Source organism: Rhinopithecus roxellana, chromosome 2 (genome assembly GCF_007565055.1).
Source record: "Rhinopithecus roxellana isolate Shanxi Qingling chromosome 2, ASM756505v1, whole genome shotgun sequence".
Taxonomy (NCBI): domain Eukaryota; kingdom Metazoa; phylum Chordata; class Mammalia; order Primates; family Cercopithecidae; genus Rhinopithecus; species Rhinopithecus roxellana.
The window spans coordinates 121,741,712-121,762,349 of record NC_044550.1 but is presented as its reverse complement, the minus strand read 5'-3'; the positions used below and the strand labels follow the sequence as shown (position 1 = coordinate 121,762,349).

The following is a 20,638-nucleotide window of genomic DNA, read 5'->3' as shown; positions in this document are numbered from 1 at the left end:
AGATATAGATATGTCTTTTTACTCATAGAGGATGATATAAGTAAAGTGCAGTCATGACTGGATAGAGAAATTATATTTAATATTATACAGCCTATCCACCTAAATTAAGGGTCAGTCTTATATTTACCAATAATTTTGTAAAAGTATAAGAAATAAATGTGTTTATGATTATACTCTGCTAAAAATAAAGTTTATCACCACCAACATTTAGAAATAAAAAGTATAAATCTCTAAGTGTCAAAAAATTGATATCATAATAATATTTATTGAGCACTTAAAGGGCCCCTTCTCTTCACTACATTATATTCTTTATGAATTTCCCCTGGGGTTGTACGACATGGTAGCCTGAGCTAATCACTTCCTTGCTGCACAAAGTGTGGCACACAGAACAGCAGCACTGGCATCACCTAGGAGCTTGCTAGAAATGCAGCATCTTGAGCTCCACATAAATGTATTGAATCAACATATGCATGTTAATAATCACCAACCAGGTTATTCATATGCACACTTTACAAAGCGGGAAATGGAGGCACAGAGAGAATAAGTAACTTTTCTATTAGAGAGTTAGCAGATGTGACAGGCATTGCCAGTAGCTTACTGATCAAATACATCCTTCTCCTTTCTAATAACTCCAATTTTATTTACGGTAGAAATGTGCCCAATGCCAAGCAGGACACTAATTTCCCCAGATGTCCTCCTAGCTGAAAAGAGCTATGAAGATAAAGGCAGAAATCAGCTGCAAGTGCCTGGATGTCTTATTTTTCTGACATAAGGAACAGATGATTCCATTCCTTCCTTTTATTCTGGCCTTAATCATAGATAGGATAGTTGGAGCTGCAGCAGTCATCTTGAGATCATGAGGTGACAAGCATAAAGAGAAGGAAACACTAAGAAAGGTGATGAAAAAAATAAAGAGTCTATGTTATTTAAGCCACCTTTTTTAAGAACTCAGTGCTAGGAGCCACCTATCCGTAAAATTCTTGTTCGTGAGAAAAATTAACCCCCACTGAAGTCACTGTAGGTGGAATTTCCTATTACACTCAGGCAAACACAGCCCTAACTGATGAAGGCTACTACGATAATTCTTCTCTTACCTATATTTGATAATTTTATTCCAATGCTAGAGAGCAAAGTTTCCTGTTTCCAATTGGCATTAAATTTGCAGTATAAAAAGTCACTTGAGATTATTATATCCTTTTCCAATGTCTTCAGACTTAAGTATGTAAGGTGTTACACCGCCCTCTCTAAGCGGGTGGGGAAAATTACAGATATAAGAGGCCACAAACTGTTCCCTAAAGGGAAGGGATTTGATGAAGAGACATCTGCTTTCACCCCACTAACTTTCAGATCCAGTCACTTAAATGTGCACCTGCCCAATTTCCTTGTGTTGATAGATTTTGCTTAACATCCCAGCTGTTCCAACGCAGTGGCAACACAGTCAGAAATTGCAGCTGCCCCCTGGAACTGGTGGCAGTCAGATATCTGAGGCTGAGATGACTGTATTAGAAGCTGTCACCAAAAATGACAAAGACCAGAATGGGTGCGGTAGCAGCTAAAAAAGAATGGCAAACGCAGTCAACATCTGTGTAATAAGCATCTGATTGTAAATGTCCTCATCCTGAGTCAGCAACTGTATTCCATGGAATTTTTCATCACCCCTATATTTCACAGATCATAATGTAAATCCTAAATGACCCTCCCTGCTAAAGATATTAATTGTGCCATCAATTTGGCAGCAGCCAAAAATACCTCCTATAACCCTGCAGATTATCAGGGAAGCTTGAAAGTATGAAAGTTGAAATGAATCTGTTACAGCATGAATATTCTCCTCACTACTACATTGTCTTTTCTCCCTTAAGAGTTCAGATAACTGTTATTCTGATGTATGTGCCTGAATAATAAGAAGTCAACTTATGACATTTAATCTTTTTAAATGGTGACATATTTTAATATAATTATTACTAATAACATGGTTCTATATATGGTTTTCTTGTTAGTTATCTCTGATCCTGCAACTCTATAATTGCCACTAAGCCAAAACTACTCAAAATGATAAAAGGACCCTCAGTTTTAATTACTGTTGTCTTAGAAATCCTCTGCTTCCTTAAAAGTGACTCTACATTAACTCTAATTCTTTTATAATATTTTTACAATGTAAGCCTGCCCCATTTAGTCTCTTAAGATTCTGAAGTTTCTTTTACTCGAATATGTGTTGGACGATTCTTTTGCAATTCTACTAACCACGAATCATCAGTTTCCCATTTTTTGCTTCAGTGATTACCCTTACATGCCCTAGATAACTAATTAAATCTACCCTCCCATATTCCCCCCTACCTGACCTGAACACCAGCCTTGCAATTCCATTTTCTTTTAATTAGGAAGTACTCTCTTGTGGTATCCAAATTTTAATCTTCTTTGCAAACCTAAGTAGCATTTTAGCCCACTATTATTTTCTTGAAAATTTTGAAGTTTCTCTATATAATCATAGTAACAACAATGAATTTGTTCTGTTTACCCTGATTCTCTGACTATTGCTAACTTATGGAATTCTATTGTAATGACCCTTAAAAATGCATGTAATTGAAAAAAATTGAACTCTCCAACCAAAAAATCCTAGTAACTCAGCATCTTTTGCTACAAAATCTAAAATCTTCACAAGTAATTAAGAGTAAACAGGAAATCTTTCATCTCTTTCTAAAAGTCCCCCGTGACATTTTTCTTCCTCCTCTAAACTCCTCCAGTTCAAGTCTGGAGTTATCTTCTGTCCTGGAAAGTTTTTAACATACCTAATTCTAAAAGCATCCAATCCTTTTGCCAACTTAATTGAAACCAAATACCTATGCAATACTTCCTAAAATATGTTAGGTCCCATTATAAAACATAACCTAAATAATGCATTTTGTAATACTACTTGGAGACATTTATAATTTTTATCCCTTCTTCAACTTTCCTTAACCTTGAGATGTAACTCTACTCCTCTGCTCATAAACAAAATCCAATTGTACTACCCCTTATATTGAAATATTCATGTATTTCAGTATATTCCTGAAATAGTCATCAAGTTATTAGATTTTGCTACATCTCCACCAAACATTTAAAAATATTACGACCTTATTTTTAGTATATTTTTTGATGGATACTATATGCATATTTATATATATATCAGAAGGAACATCTTACTTTGTATGATGTTTTAAATCCAATTATTAATGCCCTAATTGATCACATTCTCTAAGAAAACGATATGCTTTTATACAAAAAAATGGCATCACACATATCCCCGAAACATTTTACATTCATTCCCCTAATAAGCTTGTGACAATCTGAATGTTAATAAAAATATTTATTAAATCGCAGAACAATATTTTTAAAAAATTACGTGAAACTATTTTTACTTTTTAACATGTTTTAATACTGAAATAAACAACAAGAAATATAGAGAAGGTGAAATAGATTTAACTCATATATCAAATTAAGATTACACCTTAAAAATGTACTATTGTACCTTTTTAAGTACAAAAAACACAAAGATACCAAAACTACCACTAATGCTAATTACTCAAACTGCAAAATCGAGTGGAGAATTTGAAGGGATCTGTATATGGTGATAAGTTGATATCCCTAATTTGATGAGCTTCTGTATATAATCATTTAATATTTAAACATTAATTTTAGTTTTATAATACCTTATTTGTAAATGATAAGATCTGTACCTCATGGGATGAGGGTATTTTAACTGAAAAACAAAAAATTCCAGAATTCTGTGTTAACAACACTAAAAATTTAGAAGAAATAAACACAATTCTCATTACATAACTCTTCATAAGTTTTGCATTTTGTTGTTCATGTCTAGTTTTCTTTCTTTCACCTGTAGCTCAAAACAAATAAGTTTTTCTAAAGAAGATAACTGAGTAGTATACGGAAGTTTCTATTGGAATTAACACTGTCTTAGGACTTTTGAGAATGCCACACTTAAACACCCTCGACATCCCTGCTACAGACATAGAAAAATGTGCTCTCTGAGTCTTACTGTCTTCTATAGATATCATAATTCTCCACCTCACAGTAAATATACCAGAAATCACTCTTCCCTTTATGACAGAATACTTAAAGTTCAATAAAGAAAACACAGAGTGGTTATACAGAATTCTTAATTAAGAAGAGAAAGAAGAAACCAGTGCCTAGAACACATGAAAGCCAGAACAAGCCAAAATATGATGTGATATGAATTTATGCAGACTGGGTCTTGTTCATGATAGTATTTCTAGCATTTAAAATAGTACCCAGCAAATCCTAAGCCCTTAGTAAGAAACAGTTGAATGAATGAGCTATACTTACAGCTACAAAACTTGGCTAACTCCAGTTAAATGGTACAAGCAAAAATCATTTCCTACTTCGCTAAACTTCAATAGAATATTCTTATAATGGACCATGTGTTGTGTGGTTTCAAGCTATTTTGAGAATGACAGGGTATATGCCTCATCTCCCCATGAGAGACTTCATTTCCAGGAAGACCAACACCACACCTTGTATGTCTTTATATCCTGCAGAGTAGAATGGCTGGCATATCACACACTTTCAATACACATTTTAAGGAACAAAATACTAGAATAATTTAGTTTGACTCTTTCTGTGTTAACGCATTGAGAAGTAATGAAATGTTTACTGGCCAATCTGTTCATTTCACTATCTTCACTACCAATATAGATTTCTACAAGGTGATTTATCTGTAGCAATCAAAATAGAACACTAAAACAAATGGATCAGTCATGCTTATGGTCCAATTTATCCACTGTGTATTAAGGGGGAGAGAAAGAAAAACTTTGACTGCATCTGAGCTGAAGTGCTACAGGCAAAAAATACAGCGAGTGAGGCATGCTTGTGCCTGAAACAGCCAAAATAAGCACCCCTCAAAATTATGACTGAGGACAACACCTTCACAACAGTGATGGTTGAAAAAACCAACTGCTATTAACCAAAAATGTTTTCAGATGAAAACAAAGCCCTAGTGTTAGTTCATTAAAACATGGGCAGTGGCCAGGCACAACGGGTCATGCCTATTATCCCAGCACTTTGGGAGGCCCAAGTAGGAGGATCACTTGAAGCCAAGAGTTCAAGACCAGACATAGTGAGACCCTGTGTCCACAAAAAAATTAAAAATTAGCTGGGTGTGGTGGCACACACCTGCGGTCCTAGCTACTCAGGGGACTGAGGCAGGAGGATCACTTGAACCTGGGAGGTGGAGGCCACAGTGGTCTAAGACTGAGTCCACGGTATTCCAGCCTGGGCAACATAGCAAGATTCTGTCTCAAAAAAAAAATAGGTAATATTCTCTGGGCCATGCACTTTACTGACATCACCTAAACTTTGCCTGACACTTGCTCTATGGAGAGAAAGTGCTACTATCCAATATAATGCATCCAGTGCTCTCATATATTCAGTCTGTCTTTCCTATAAAACAATCACATGCTATATATCTGGTTAAAACAACCGAGACAAAATTCTGCAAAACTACCTCACCGTAATTACTTCCTAAGAAGTCTATCTTAGTCCCATTCTGCAACAAAGAATGGGCAAGCAACACACAGTGTTAGTGAGGGTGTGCAGAAACACTAAGATGCTTGTTAGTCATGCCTCAAAATATTAAAAAGCATCACAAAAAGCTGTACCTAACATTAATATGTTTCTAGTTTAACCTAGCATGCACTGTGTTAAAGTCCATCAGCATGCTATTTTCATGCCATATGGAGAGAAGTGGGATAGCCCCCAGACACAATTCAAGAAACTGACTTTGAAAGCTGTGTCCACAAGTCTCCAGTCTCCCCAATGGCATCCCACTTCAGGCAGCCATTACATGTTTCATGCCTCCCACAAAGTAAATTTAAATAAATAGGAAATGACAAACGACTTGATATCAGTCATTTACACTTTTATCAAAAGCTGTTTACACACTTGTGTGAAATCATCCCAATTAATTCATTTTCTCACTCATGAAATAATAAAATGCAGTGTTCCCTGTGACCTTTAGGCAGTCTAGTGGGTGGCTCTCGTGCGGAGCATGAAAGGGCTCTGAAATCTTCTTATGCAGAAGGCTTATTCTGAAGGTTATCCTACTCAGTAAACTTTAGGAGACCCCAGGAATCTGAGTCTGAAAGGCAGGGAGACTAGATTCTCAGCTGCCTCATGCTTCTGAAGGAGCATCAGCCTTGACTGCAGCTGCCTGATTGAGGAGAATGCCAAACATCACAGTTTTTCAAAGAAGCAGAAGCTTTAACATCTGGAGTTTACTCTGCCTTCATCTGAGACTAGAACTACTTAACAGCTCAGCTCGATCTCTTATTTCCAACCATCTTGCAACCTACCTTTCCCTATCTTCCCCTCGCCTCCTCAGTTTTATATACTGAGATCTCAAAACACTTTCGGCATGTTCTCTCCCTCTTGATGTCTCCACCCCCATAATCATAAAGATAAGTATGATGTGATCAAGCATTAGGATATATACTCTAAAGTTTCAAGACTCAGAGGTTTTGCTGTTGAAGTGTCTGGTACATCCCAGGTTAGGGTGGTGACTATGCTTTCAATTTTATAATGTGTCCCTAAAATCATCATTTATATCATATGATGAGCTTTTATTCTGTAAATACACCTTTGCTTCTATAGGCAAATTCATTATTTTGAATTGATGATGCCAAATTGTTATATGTCATGATAGTAATCATGAAAGATAAATACATTATCTTTTTCATTGGTTTTGTTTTCAGGGATTTTGTTCATGTACAAAGATGTGCCCACAATAAGACTGAATGCATAAGAAACACACAAATAACTTCTTTCTTTAAAGCTGGACCCTGTGTGCTCCAAGTTTATCGTGTTTCAGAAGTCAAAGCTTTTATAAATTAAATGTGACATGGGTTGATATATTCTATTTCATTTCTAGTAGAAGTGGTAGTAGAACCAACAATAACGATAATAATTTCTACATGTATTGAGTTCTTACTCTGTTTGCCAGCCACTATCCAAAGGGATTAGATGTAAAAAGTAAAATAAGCCCTCAAAAAACCAATAAGCCTTGTAATTGTACAAATAAAGAAACCAAATCAAGGAGAAGTTAAGCAATGTGCTGAAAGTTATATAGGTACATACAATAGGAACAGAATTCAAAAGCAGGCACTGATCTTAACCATTACTTTATGAAGTAATACAATGCTCTTTTGAGGTCAGAATTCCTCTTAGGTTCTGGGAGGGATCAGATTTTTCAGTATTAACTTTTTCCCACTCAATAGTTTCTATTTCGGCCGGACGCGGTGACTCAAGCCTGTAATCCCAGCACTTTGGGAGGCCGAGACGGGCGGATCACGAGGTCAGGAGTTCGAGACCATCCTGGCTAACATGGTGAAACCCCGTCTCTACTAAAAAATACAAAAAGCTAGCCGGGCGAGGTGGCGGGCGCCTGTAGTCCCAGCTACTCGGGAGGCTGAGGCAGGAGAATGGCGTCAACCCGGGAAGCGGAGCTTGCAGTGAGCTGAGATCCGGCCACTGCACTCCAGCCCGGGCGACAGAGCGAGACTCCGTCTCAAAAAATAAATAAATAAATAAATAAATAAATAAATAAATAAATAAATAAAATAATTTAAAAAAGAGTTTCTATTTCATTTTTTATAAATTTGAGGAGTAATAACATCAACGGAAATATTTTATCATATATCTCTCCACAGCCTGAGGATAAATGTCCAAGAGTGAAGTTGAAAACTAACCATCAGACACTAAGGCTGTGTTCAGACCTCACGTTTTTCATGGTTTTTAAGCATAAAGCATCTTCAAGGTTTCAGAGTATGAAACAAAAGTACCAGGTTGGGGGAGGGTGGTTCTAACTAGCCAACCTCCTCAAAACAGCTTTTCAATGTGCAGTTAAGCATGGCACTCCATCTAGATTTTCCAGGCTGAATCTATAACTTAGATTCCAAGGCTTGTCATAGCTAATAGTTGTTACTCTTGACCATGTGGACGTCAGCTTTCATAAATATATGAGGTCTGTCTTCGCACTTCAGTTTTCCAATGACCTTATAAAATTGACCCCAAAAAACAAATGTTGCTCCTTTTATTCATTTAACGGTGTGAAAGCCTCCTCTGAAATATAAAAATCCATGGAAGGTACCCCAACTTGTTAGTACTAATGACTAAATTGAAGACAAAGAGAAGACTTGATACAGTTATTAGTTCTGGCTAATCTGCATCTACGTTCTTGTTAGATAAGATTTTGAGACAATGCCAGGTGAAGTTTTCAGGCCCACAATGAAGTGAGACTACCAAACGCATATCTACCAATATTTTATTGACGTGTTTTTCAAATAATATTGCTTTCTAACATAATATTCCCCTTGAAGAATTCTCCTCTGCTATACCTAAAAATGCTAATACCTATCAATTTTATATCACATTGCACTGTCTTAAGAATTTCAATGTTCTTGAGCCATATACTACCCCTGTAAGATATAAATAGAATAAGTGGAACTTCTCCTCCCACTTCACAGGTGAGTAAATAAGTCATAGATAGGAAAAATGAATCACTCAAAATCACACAGTTTGTGGCAGAATCACAGGTACTGTAAGTCAGGAGTTTGAGTAATTGGTATAATAATTATCCCAATTCACCAAGAAATCAACTTAAAATATGTTGGTGTTAATAGTGAGAGATTGGTGTAGTAATTAAATAATCATTCCATTGATTTTAAGGATGAAGTAAACTCTATAGTTGATCATTTTCATGGTGGCACATGGAAAACAAAAATGAAATCAACTAATAAAATGGAAAGTCATTCAAGAGATATCTTGTTGAGTGCTCACTATGTGCCACGCATGGTTCCAGATGCTTAGGATAGATATATCAGTGAATCAAGCTACTGTGTGTGTGTGTGTGTGTGTGTGTATAGTGCTAAAGAAGCACAAACAAAAAAATGGAATTGGGCAAAGAGGATCGGGATTGCTGATGGGTAGACAGGTTGGAGTTTCATTAGATTGGTCAGCGTTGACCTCGTTGAGAAGATGAGACCAGTGGATACACCAGGGAAGAGAAGACAACCAGAGAAAAGGCTCCACAGAGTATCCCAGTGTGTTCAAAGAGCAGGAAGCAAGCCAATGTGACTGAAGCAATGTTAGCAAGAGAGTTGTGTGAAGTGAGGTTAAAGAAAGAATGGGGAGAAAAACTTTGCAAGGCCTTGCAGGCCACCGCAAGAAATTCAGCTTTTATTCTGAATGAATAGGACACCATTGCAAGGATCTGAGCTGTTGAGGGGAATGATCTGACTTAAAATTTTAAAGGGATCTATTATTAATCATTAAATACCTTAAGAAATTTTACTCAATCATTATATAACTTTTGTCATATAAATGAATCACAATGGACTGTCCTCCTCTTAGAATAAAATTCTATTATTCCCATTTTCCCAAAGAAAATATCCAGGCTCAAAATGTCTAGAATAAGAGCTGGTAATGATAGAGCCAGGTGAAAAGAGCATTTTTTCTAACTCACAGTTCAAAACTGGTTCCTCTTTTCCATGTACTCATTTATGTCATAGTTATAAAGGAAAGAAAATAGTAACTGAGATTAATTAACTAGATTATCGATCAATAGAGAAGTTCAGTTGGATACATTAAAATCGAATTGAGCCCATTTTTCCCTTATTATTCATTTCTGGGAAATAATGATACAGGTAATTTCCCTGAGCTTTCTATTTGAAATGACATGTGTGCATTCAGACTGAAAATGTTGGATGCAGAAGTAATCATGATAATAATTTAAACTTGCAACAGTACATTTAGAAAGTTCTTCAAAGTCTTTTAGCTATTATCATTTATTAACTGTCCACTAAATGCCAGTCTCTATGCTAAATTCATTGAATATGTCATATTTAAAATTCATAAAAAATTTAAGAATGTCATTAGAAATACTGTTTCACAGATGACAAATATAGATCCAGAGAGGCTAGGATTGAAAGGTCACACAACTGCTTAGCCCCAGAGCCAGGATTTTGCTAAATCTCCAGTCTAAAGCAAGGTTCTCTTCATTAAGTGACACTGCTCTTCTGCAGAGCGATACTCAACTTACAACCTCAACATTCCTAACTAAAAGGCCAGCCAGATATAGGTAGTCCCATTTTCCAGACAATGAGCTGGTCACAGAAAAGTTAATCAAGCATCAACATTTATTTTATGACCACAATAAGCAAATCAATATTTAGCTGCTTCAATGAGCTTCAAATCTTAATAAGGTAACAAGCGAAACATAAAATGGTAATATATCATATATGATAGCACATAATATGTATCAGTAGACATAGTGCCAATGACTGGTTAAAAAAAATTAAGAGAAAATTTATTCTGGGTGCTTCAATTCAGTTAAGAAAGATCTTTACTAAAAAGGACTGGTGATAAGATGATTTTCATAGGAAAGGTAGGGTTTAGATCAGCAGAGGGGATGAAGAAAAAATGATTCCAGTCAGAGGAGATCATATGACTAAAAGCCAAGGGAATAGATGAGAATGAATTATCAAGAGAAAATAAATAGATGTGTTTGAAGGACAGGAAGAATGGGAGGTGGGGTAAAGTGGTAAATGAAACCAGAGAAGTAGCCTGCGGCAATCCTTGTTAAATTAGCAATCTAAGGGAGGAGAGAAAGAATTGATATAATTGAACTGCCAATATGTAGCACATGCTTTGTGTACACTTTTTGTTTATATAATCAACTCAACAACTCTAAAGGTAACTATATCACAGCCACAGAAACAGAGGTGATATGGCCAAGGCACAGTTCTGTGTATGAATGGAGCAGAATTCCAGTCTAGACCTGTCTTCCTCCAAGGAATATGTTCCTTCCACTATCCCTCACCACCATCTACCAAAGGAAATGAGGAGCCACCGTTGGCACTCGATCAAGAGAAGAGAGTGACATATGAAAAGGAGTATAAAGCTAAAAGAAGACTGACCTGACTGTGAGATATTAGCATACGTTCAATATCAGAGGATTGAGGAAGGAAGAGAATAACTCAAAAAAAGCCACTTAGTGTATTGTATTAACCCAACTAACAAGGTAACGTAAATCTCTATTTGAATGCAAGCATTGGAAATAAAAAGGATGCAAGATTTTACAAAAGAAATATAAGGAGATCAGTGGCAATACCTAAGTCCTCAAACAGGTAGTTTCTACTACCCAACCATATACCCAGAGGATAAATACTCCTCTTAAAAATTCAAAGAGACAAAGGCTACAGGCTAACTTGGATATTTTAAAATTTGACAGCAGATGATTTATTTTAAAATAATACAATCTATGCCTTTGGAAAAAATCTGCCTTAGTGCAAACTACCTCTTAAACCACGATTGTGAATTATGAGAGCCTTACTTCTTACTTACTAGGCTTACTTCTCTTATACAAGTTTGGTCAATAGTTCATTGTCACATATGTTAACATGGATAGTAATCCTTATATTCATGTTTATTAGGCATATTAATTACTAATCAGATATTCTTTTCCTTTTTATTTTTCCTACTAGAAACTAAGCATATATTAAGCAACTGAATCCTTCCTTCAGGATACAATGTGTCATGTCTGTGAACATTATTCCTCTCTGGGATTTCTCTTTTAAAATGTAAGATATCACTCAGGGATTCAAGTAAAAAAACTAATAGAAATTAAATGGCATATTATTGAACCATTTGGGCCTCTTCCAACTTTTTTCTTACCCATGGACAATCCAAACCATACAGTTGACAAATATATATATACACAAATCTTTTCCAGCAACTAAGGATTGCAAAGTCACCAAAACTTGCAATAACCAGATTAACTATATAAATCTTCGATTACTATCAACTGTTCAACTAATTTGTCTTAATTTTGAATTAACTGTGAAACCAAACATCTTAATGATTGTGAAACCAACAAGTGATAAATATGATCATTAAAATTTAACATATTACCCAAGCCAAATTTTCTTTCCCTTTTTGAGTAAAAATACATTTTTCTGAATAAAAAATTAATGTTTAAATTTGAAATCAAACTGTGCCACAATCTAAAAATTTAGACTTATGTCTAATATATATCTGAAATGTCTTTTAAAGTTTCAAGAACAACAAACTTGTGCATATTTTAGAAATATCACATGCAAGTGTAAAGAAGCATCATCATAGAATGCTAAAAAGTGTATTTGTTAAAATACAACCACTATATTCTTATATTTTTTATGTTCCTTATTTCTGTGTATCTGAGCTGATATGAAAATATGATCAAAGAAAATAAATATACTTTCTTTACATATGAAATATACTTTCATATGTATATCTGCTCAATAATGCTTGATTTTAACATACTCTAAGTGTAAGAAAGTTAGCCATTTAAAATAAGTTAATTTAAAAACTATTCATGCAGAAAGTCTGGGCTCCATATGACTTTAGTCATTCTATGAAAGATATGTTAAACACATTATGTATGTATAAAAGGAATCACAGATAATCTTTTTTCATATATCTTACTTTCTATTTTCTATAATTTTATATACACAGTGATGCATTCATATATAAAATGTATTAAAATAGGAATATTACCCTTAACTTTTAAAGGCATTATTTTATGAGAGTTTTAAAAAAGGAAAACTATTTTTACCTCCCAGTCCTGGTCTAAGCCGATTATCGTAACCATCCAGAAGTCTGTCAAGAATTCTTGTAAAGATGGTAATGTTATTTTTAGCCTCATCTTCTTGGATGTTAGCCAGCACCAACCTAAACAGATAATTTTAAAAGCTTATATATATATATATATATAAACACACACACACATATATATATATATATATATATATATATGTGTGTGTGTGTGTGTTTTGCAAATGCCAACCTGCTTGTCTTCCTTAATTTAAATTTTAACACTCCTTGGGCTATTAGTACTACCCGTTTTCCTCCTTTTTTTTTTTTTTTTTTTTTTTTTTGTTAACTTCTATAAATACTGGTATGTCTGCAAACAAGGTAAACATGAAATTGAAATAGATTCTAAACAGTAGATTATCAGAAGTTTGATGTTAACATTATTTGAGATTCTTACCCCTTTAACATTTGTGTGGACTATTCATTTTCTTTCTAAATCCATCTCCTGGGATATGTTATGATTGTAGATTAACACATGCAAACACTATTAGCATTGCTATTCTACAGTTAGAAAATTCCAGTAATCAGACTCGTGAAATAACTGTTTTCAATATTAATTGGAAAATAAATTGCTTTTTGAAGGTAAATATATTTTCTATCTCTCTCATAAGAGTCTTTCTTTTTTGTATGTCTTTTTCTCTTTTAAATCAGGATTTTTTCCTTACTTTGGGTATACCTCCACCCAATGGCCAAGTGCAATATAGACATCAGGGAAACTCCACTGGCTATGTGCCAGGCTCTATGTAGCCAGGAGGTGGAGGTGGGCTCTGAAAGCATCAGCAACACATACACAGCTGCAGAGATCCTTAGAGCCTAGTTCTTCCTGATTGGTCTCTGAGAAGAGCAATATTGTAAAGATTAAAATGCCTAGTTATTTTGTTTTGGTGATAAATTTGTAGAAAGAACAAATGGTCTCAAAATATCACCAGAAAAGCTTTAGAAATTGTGATTTTCTCCATTATTTCTCCATCATAAAGCCAAACCCTGATTCTATGACATGGAGCAATTTGTTGCAGAAGCAACTAAATGTATAAAACAGAATGTCCATTTTCATTGTCTTTTTTTTCCTCAGAATGAATCAGATATTTAAATTACTGGCCCCAAAAAGGAATCATTTATATAATAGAATACAAGACTGGCATAAGCATTACTGGTCAAATATAGAACAGAAAACTAGTTGAGAGAAATATGGTTAAACACTGAGATTTTCAGTGATTATTAATTGATCATGGGTTGTCCACACTTTTAAAATAAAAGTAATATGTAATTACATTCTGATCAAGGTGCATTGTATAAAATATTATCGAAAGTGTCCATTTGCATTTAAATAATAACAGAGCTAGTAGCTATAAGTAGTCACAACACATCAAAAACTGGTAACCAACCTCAAACAAATGTTGTCTTAAGAGCAGTGAAAATATTAAAATATTGAAATGAAGATAAACATCTACAAATTAAATAAGCATCTCACTTTATACCCTCTAGCTTCAAAAGTTTCTGTATTGCCTACTTAAGCTAATTTTAAAACCAATAAGTAAGATTTTCATAAAGTTCCACATAGAGATTTTCCCTTGAAAGTGTTTTTTAATCACATTTTGTATTTTCTTTCTCAAATCAATATGCAGTCATTAAATTAGTAGATATTTTCCAAATAAAAACAAGGCTTTATGAGATAGATGGCATCTCAATTCTAAGAAATGTTTTCATACTTTGACCATTACTCGGACAATAAAATAAAAAGTTAAAAGATAAATAAAGGTATAATAAAGACTTACTAGTTTTTTAAAAATAAATAGTTACAAGAACATTCTTATAAAACTTGTATCTTAGGTCTTCTAGTATTTTGAGAATCATATCCTAAAGGCATTAAAGAAAAGATGCCCACTGTTGATGAAAATCAGGAAAGACTACAAATAAAATGAAGTTACTGAAAGCAATAAAAATTAATTTCATGTTTTTATAGTATAGGCAAAAGAAAATTCATTACGTATTTTAAATCAGTACTCCTGATTGTAAGCATTTGAGAAAAAAATCTTAATAATGCAAAAAGTTGATGATTAATAAATCTAGCTTTTGTTTTATTGTTTGTGATTGTGAAGTTGCATTCTACCTCCATCTAGAGGTTTAAGACTCACACATCATTTGGGTTTTCTATGGTGACTAAAGGAGCCATACCATTAAAAAAAAAAAAAAAAAGAAAAAGGAAAACAAAAAAATAGTTAACACTCAAATCACTTAGCTGGTACTTTTCTGTCAGCTTGAAGGAAAACTTGGCTTCCTTACCGAATCCTGGTGTTATATTATAAGTGCCTATACTCAATTACTTCAATTCCTTGTAGGAATATGCCATTGAAAGGATTTTCTTTCCTTCTGTGAATGTTCTGCATGGAAAATGCTTCTGTTTGCTTTTGGATCTTATCACTAAGAACGAGAAGCAGTGAAGTTTTTACAATCTACTACTTCATAGTTCACTTTCCCCATACACCCCCTTTCTGAGAAATAATTCTTTAAAACACTCTTGATTTTCAAAAGCATTAATGGCATACAAGAAACACATCTTTACCCTGAATTAAAATAGTCAAATACAATAAATATCTCACCTGGCAGGGTCCCACACCAAGAAAACAAAAAGCAGCAACTGCATGTTGTAAATGTTCAATTTTATCTTCATCACCGCCGCTCTTTACAAAGCCATGAAAGGAAAAACAAAATACACTTAAAATTGCCTTCAGTTCCACTATCCAAGTAACCCCAAAGATTATCCTTTTAGTTAGGGATTCGTGTTAAAGCTACGGAGATTACTTCCTGGACAGTGTGTGGGACTTGATGATTGAGATTTCTTTTTTATCGACCCCCACCCCCACCCTTTTCCTTTCTCTCTTTTCTTTCTTTCTTTCTTTCTTTCTTTCTTTCTTTCTTTCTTTCTTTCTTTCTTTCTTTCTTTAACAACAAGATGACCAAGTAATCAGACATCTCTCTGCCAGGAATGTCCCCCAACCTCATCGTCAGCAAACACTGTTTTGCGCACACATGTAATAATAACACCCTGGACTTTAAACTGACATAGCAGCTGGAAAGGGAATGGGTTGGAGGGGAGGGGAGGAAAGGAGAGGAGAGATGGGTACTTCACACCACAACCCCCTCAACCAAGACCACCTCCGCAACCACAGCGGGAAAAGCTAGGGGCAGGCAGCCCACTTTTGCAATTATTCTTTTCATTACAGTGAACTGCAATCCTCATGTTTTCGTTTCTTCACTCCCCTTAACAAAATAAAATAAAATAATATCCCTCCTTGTCCACCCACGGTTGCCCAAGACCAAGTCTTGGAGGCAGCCAGGTTCGGATCAAGTGCTGCGAAACGACGCGTTTGACAGCTGCTCCGGAGCCAACGATCACAATAAGAGAAGGAGCGTGAGGCTCCGGCAGCAAACCACCAGCCAGGCAGGCAGCGGTAATCACAGTGTGCAAAGTTGAAGACCATAAAAGAGCCAGGCTAACGTGCTGCCGGGCAGGTGTCCTGGATTTTATTGTAGTTGCAAATATGCTTCTGGTGATAAGTATCGAAATTATTTTTTAAGTGCGCTGGGGAGGAGGGAGGTGCGGGAATTGAGCCTCCTCCGTTTCCAGGGAGCCTCTGAAAGTGGGGTGGGGGAGATGAGGCATGCACGCGAGGCAAAGACAAACAGGAAAGGGTCTCTATCAGGACCAACGTGTGCGACCCTACCTGAAATGGCAAGCAGAATTCGGTGTTTTCTTCCTTTTGCCCTGATCTTGACGAGATAGGAAACTTGAGAGAGAGAGAGAGAGAGAGAGAGAGAGAGAGAGAGAGAGAGAGAGAGAGAGAGAGAGAGAGAGAGAGAGACTGCAGCAGCCAAGCGAGAGTGGAGCGATGGGCTGGTAGAAGCCGGAGAGGAGCGCTAGGAGCGGCGGCGGCGGCGCGATGTGTAGAAGGAGGCAAAGGCGTTCGTAGTGGCGGTATGGGCGGAGGAGGAGGAAGAGGAGGAGGAGGAAGAGGAGGAGGGGGAAAACGATGACAGGAGCTGGGGCGGGGGGGGAATTGGGGGGACGCGGGCGGAGGCGCGGTGCGCGCCGGCGGTGGCGGGCGCGAGCCCCGTGCCTGGAGGAGGAGGAGTCAGGCCGGGTAGCAGGGATAAGGAGGTTCCCGGGAACGCAGGGACCCCCCCTTACACACCCACTCCCCCGCCTCGATCCTTGGTAACTGACCGTCGCCCGCCTGGCACTAGCAGCGGCACAGACCCGGGCGGCGTCGGGTGCCTGGGTGCGCTCGGAGCGCAGCTCCCCTCGCCCACGCCGCGCCGGAGGAACGGAGCCCACGCGCCGCCCCGGGCTGCTCCCCGAGGTTTCTTTCTGGGGCTCCCGAGAGCCCCCAAGGTTCCTGGCAGGGCTGCTGGTGGGTGTTGGGGTGAAGTCGGAAATGCAGTGTGGCTGTGATGCCCTAGATCCCTGGGGCCGCGCCCTGCCGCCCGTCCCCCAACATCACCCTGCTGTGGAGCGACGTGGCTGCTAAGAGGTAAAGAGGTTCTGCTCCCGCTGGAGGGCAAGGGGACTAATCACGCCTTTACTTAGTCATCAGCGCATCCACGCAGGACCAAGTTCAAAGCATGTTGCGTGAAATCAGACAGCAGGAAGTTTCTGAACCCTCCTGATATATCATTCATTCCTTCACACTCCTGTAATCAAGACCGATTTCCCCTGAAAGCTCTGAGAGCTGGAGAATTCCCTTGAGCCAGTCAGTAAAGTCCATTTGCAGATTACACACACACCTTGGGAAACCTCCCGCTCACTTCCAGCAATCCTTTTCCAACCTCTTTTCACAGGCGCCCTCCCTAGCAGGTGATCAAACTCAATCAACAGCTCCAAAAGTTTACATTACCCCGGAGCATAAAGGGACCTGCTGCGTTTCTACTACCTCTGCAACTCATTCCCCAGGGGGAGGAAAAGTAACAAGGTTTGAGGTTTTCCCCCTTTAGGGCTTTTCACTGGCAAAGGGACTTGGAATTCCAGTCCCATCTTACACTTTCAGCACTGTGTGTTTGATCTATCTTATTTCTGTTCTATTTTATATGAGGTGACAAAATCCAAACGTGCAACTTGAACAGAAAAAAAAAGAGAGACATTTTCCTTTTTGTACTGCACATAAGACAGAATGTTATGCACATTCTACTAAGGCAAAGCAGAATCAGTGTTTATCTCCTCCAGAAGTTGTTATAAACGTTAGACACTTTAAAGGAAAAAAAAAGAGAGGGAGAGAGTTAAGTATGCTGATATGTTTCTGTCATTTTACATTCAGAGTCAATATGTGCCAAACACTTCAATTTTGTTAGTTATGCACCAAAAATTCAGATGTTTTTCCTAGATGGAGCAGTTTTTCTAACAGGCACTGCTAATCTACAGTACATTTTAGCTTTGCTTTGAAGATTATGGGAGGAGAGTAAAACCTTTACATTGTAAATATTTCCAGCTGTCCTTTTTAACCTATTAATCACCACTTTCTCGATGAGCATTTAATATGTTACAACCTAAACAAACATTTGCTCTCTTATTTAGCTTGCTCTGTGAAGAATGGAACACCACCCAGCTCTCTCCTCCATCATTAATATTCCTTTCCTGACTTGCCCATTGCAGAGTCTAATTGAAATTCACAAAGATAAAAAGTGTGCCATTTAAAACCTTGCAACCAGAGAACCTTAAGTGTCTTATACTTGAGATGAACAGTTCACTTCCTACTGTATTTTCCTATTTTCCATTTCTGTGAGTCAATCTTCATTAAGATCTCTATCACTTCTCCATTTATATTATTAATAAATTGTTGATATTTTGGTAATGGAAGTTAAGCAGTGTATGGTTCTTCCCAGCCTTAATTGCTATTCTCCAACAAAATTTTTCTTTAATGAATGTCACAATTTTTGTAAATATATTCATATATTATTCTAATACTTATATGGTATTCTCCTGGATTCTAATATCAAATTATAAATGTTAGTTTTAATTTTTTTCATTCAACATTTATCTAAATGGGAATTGTTTGTTCTGAGAAATTAGCTTTTCCCTTTAGCACCCTTATTAAATGTGTAATTTCAATGACATATGACCCTCTTGCATGACACTTCACAAAGTTCGAGCTGCTTTGAATGATTTTCACCATTTTGGTTTTTGTTCTGTAAGTGTATGTTACTACATAGCACAGATTTAGAGATGCGTTTACTGGAGAAAGACCCAAAGTAAAAACTAAATTTAAATTTTTTCATTATAAAACCTTGATTTTCAGTTCTCACAAAATGTTTTACAATTTTAAATGTTGGATATGTGTAACTTAAACTTCAAAGCATATTAAAGGAAATGGAACTAGAAAAGCTGCTTGTGGGCAGCAGGTTTCTACTGTTTAGCCATATCTACGCTGTTATTTTGTTGTATTACTAGCCCAGACAAATTTCTCTGGAAATTTGGAGGATTATCCAGCTTCCTCAAACGTCTGACAAACTCAACCAGATTTTATTCTCTGCTCTTTGTGATAGAGTGCAGGCTAACTGCCTGAGATCTGAGACAGCCTGTGTGGGTCCTGACTAAGCTCTTCCTACCCACTCCTTTTAGAGCATGTCCTAAGGCAACCAATCCTGAGGAAGAATTGACAACTAATTGGCTGCCAGTAAATCCATTCCCACTTGGGCAGCACAAAATCTTCTGTTTCAAACCAGTTTGAATTACTGATCAACAAATTAGGTTGGTGGGTGGAGGTGGTCACTTCTTACATATTCTCCAACCCCAACACTGAAATCTCTAAGGAAATTTCCACATAAAGACCATGAATAAAAGAAAACTGAAGAATTGGGAGATCTTGGTTTTGTCTGATTTCTTATGAGCTGACATCTCACAATATTGTACAATTTTAAGATTTGTTATAAAAACTGTTCATGTTCTTGAACAGATATTTTGTACAGCTTCCATTTTTAGAGCTCAGCCTAGCATTACTGCTATAGAGAGCTACTACTTTATATGCCCTATTGAAGACTTAATCTTTAAGCTTCCTATAGACTGATATGTGTATATAAGTATATATATTACATATGTATATATAATACACCTATATTTTTGTACACTTATATGCATACATACATATATGCAAATATACTAATATATCTGTACATAGATAAACATATATCAGAACTAATAAAAATAGACATGAATATTTTAATAAGAGCATTTAAATATCACAATTCTACAAAAGACATTTAATTTTACTACTACATGAATTGAATCATGATGATCTTTACATGCTTTGAAGAGCAATATCATAATTACTTCAACAAGAACAGCATCTCACTATATTTAACTTTTAAACTCTCAGTACATATTTCATATAATAAATTTATGTATATTTTAACTACATACATTCTTTTGTGATTCATTCATTTAAACGAGAATACAAATTTATGAAAAATTAGGAACTGAAGCACAGATTATTCTGTTTTCAAACAATTAAATATTATCTTCTACTTTTTCCCATTGAACGATTTACTAATTTCAAAATGGACCTGGAGTATGTCAGTTCTCACATATTCACCACATTACCAAAAGACAAAACAAAACAAAACTGGTGCAAATTATTAGTTGACAATTATCAATTCAAAATCAGAACTGGGTCAAGAACTATTTTTCCCATATATTGCATTTAGATGGAGGCTTAGGCACGAAGGTTCTAAAAGAAGAAACAGCTGTGAAGTGGAAGTAACTAGTTTCACAAACAAATAATACCAAAACTACCCTCTTACATTCATGGATCTAGGTCACATTTCATTAGAGCTAAACTATGCACATTACCTTTTGCAAATAGAATTAGTAACTCTGTTTATCAAGTAATTTTACAAATTCTCATCCAACTTGCAAATTGAATATATCAAAGCATTCAGGATATCCTGGTGA

The 20,638-nt window shown here is 36.3% G+C and overlaps 1 protein-coding gene across 4 annotated transcripts in view; it reads right to left on the bottom strand.

Moving 5' to 3' along the window:
* GABRA2 (gamma-aminobutyric acid type A receptor alpha2 subunit) overlaps positions 1 to 17,052 on the bottom strand; it is a 150,717-nt gene extending 133,665 nt beyond the window's left edge. Inside the window, exons 1-3 of one of the 4 annotated variants that reach the window (XM_010358015.2) lie at positions 16,922 to 17,052; positions 15,297 to 15,377; positions 12,659 to 12,774 (exon numbers count right to left, since the gene is read on the bottom strand). In XM_010358015.2, the coding sequence (XP_010356317.1) occupies positions 12,659 to 12,774; positions 15,297 to 15,367 (187 nt within the window). In that variant the 5' untranslated portion in view covers positions 15,368 to 15,377; positions 16,922 to 17,052. Of the gene's footprint in view, positions 1 to 12,658; positions 12,775 to 15,296; positions 15,378 to 16,421; positions 16,614 to 16,921 lie in introns of those variants that run through there. The other 3 variants (XM_010358014.2, XM_030917098.1, XM_010358013.2) reach the window with 3 other exon arrangements.
* Between the last annotated feature and the right edge of the window lie 3,586 nt (positions 17,053 to 20,638).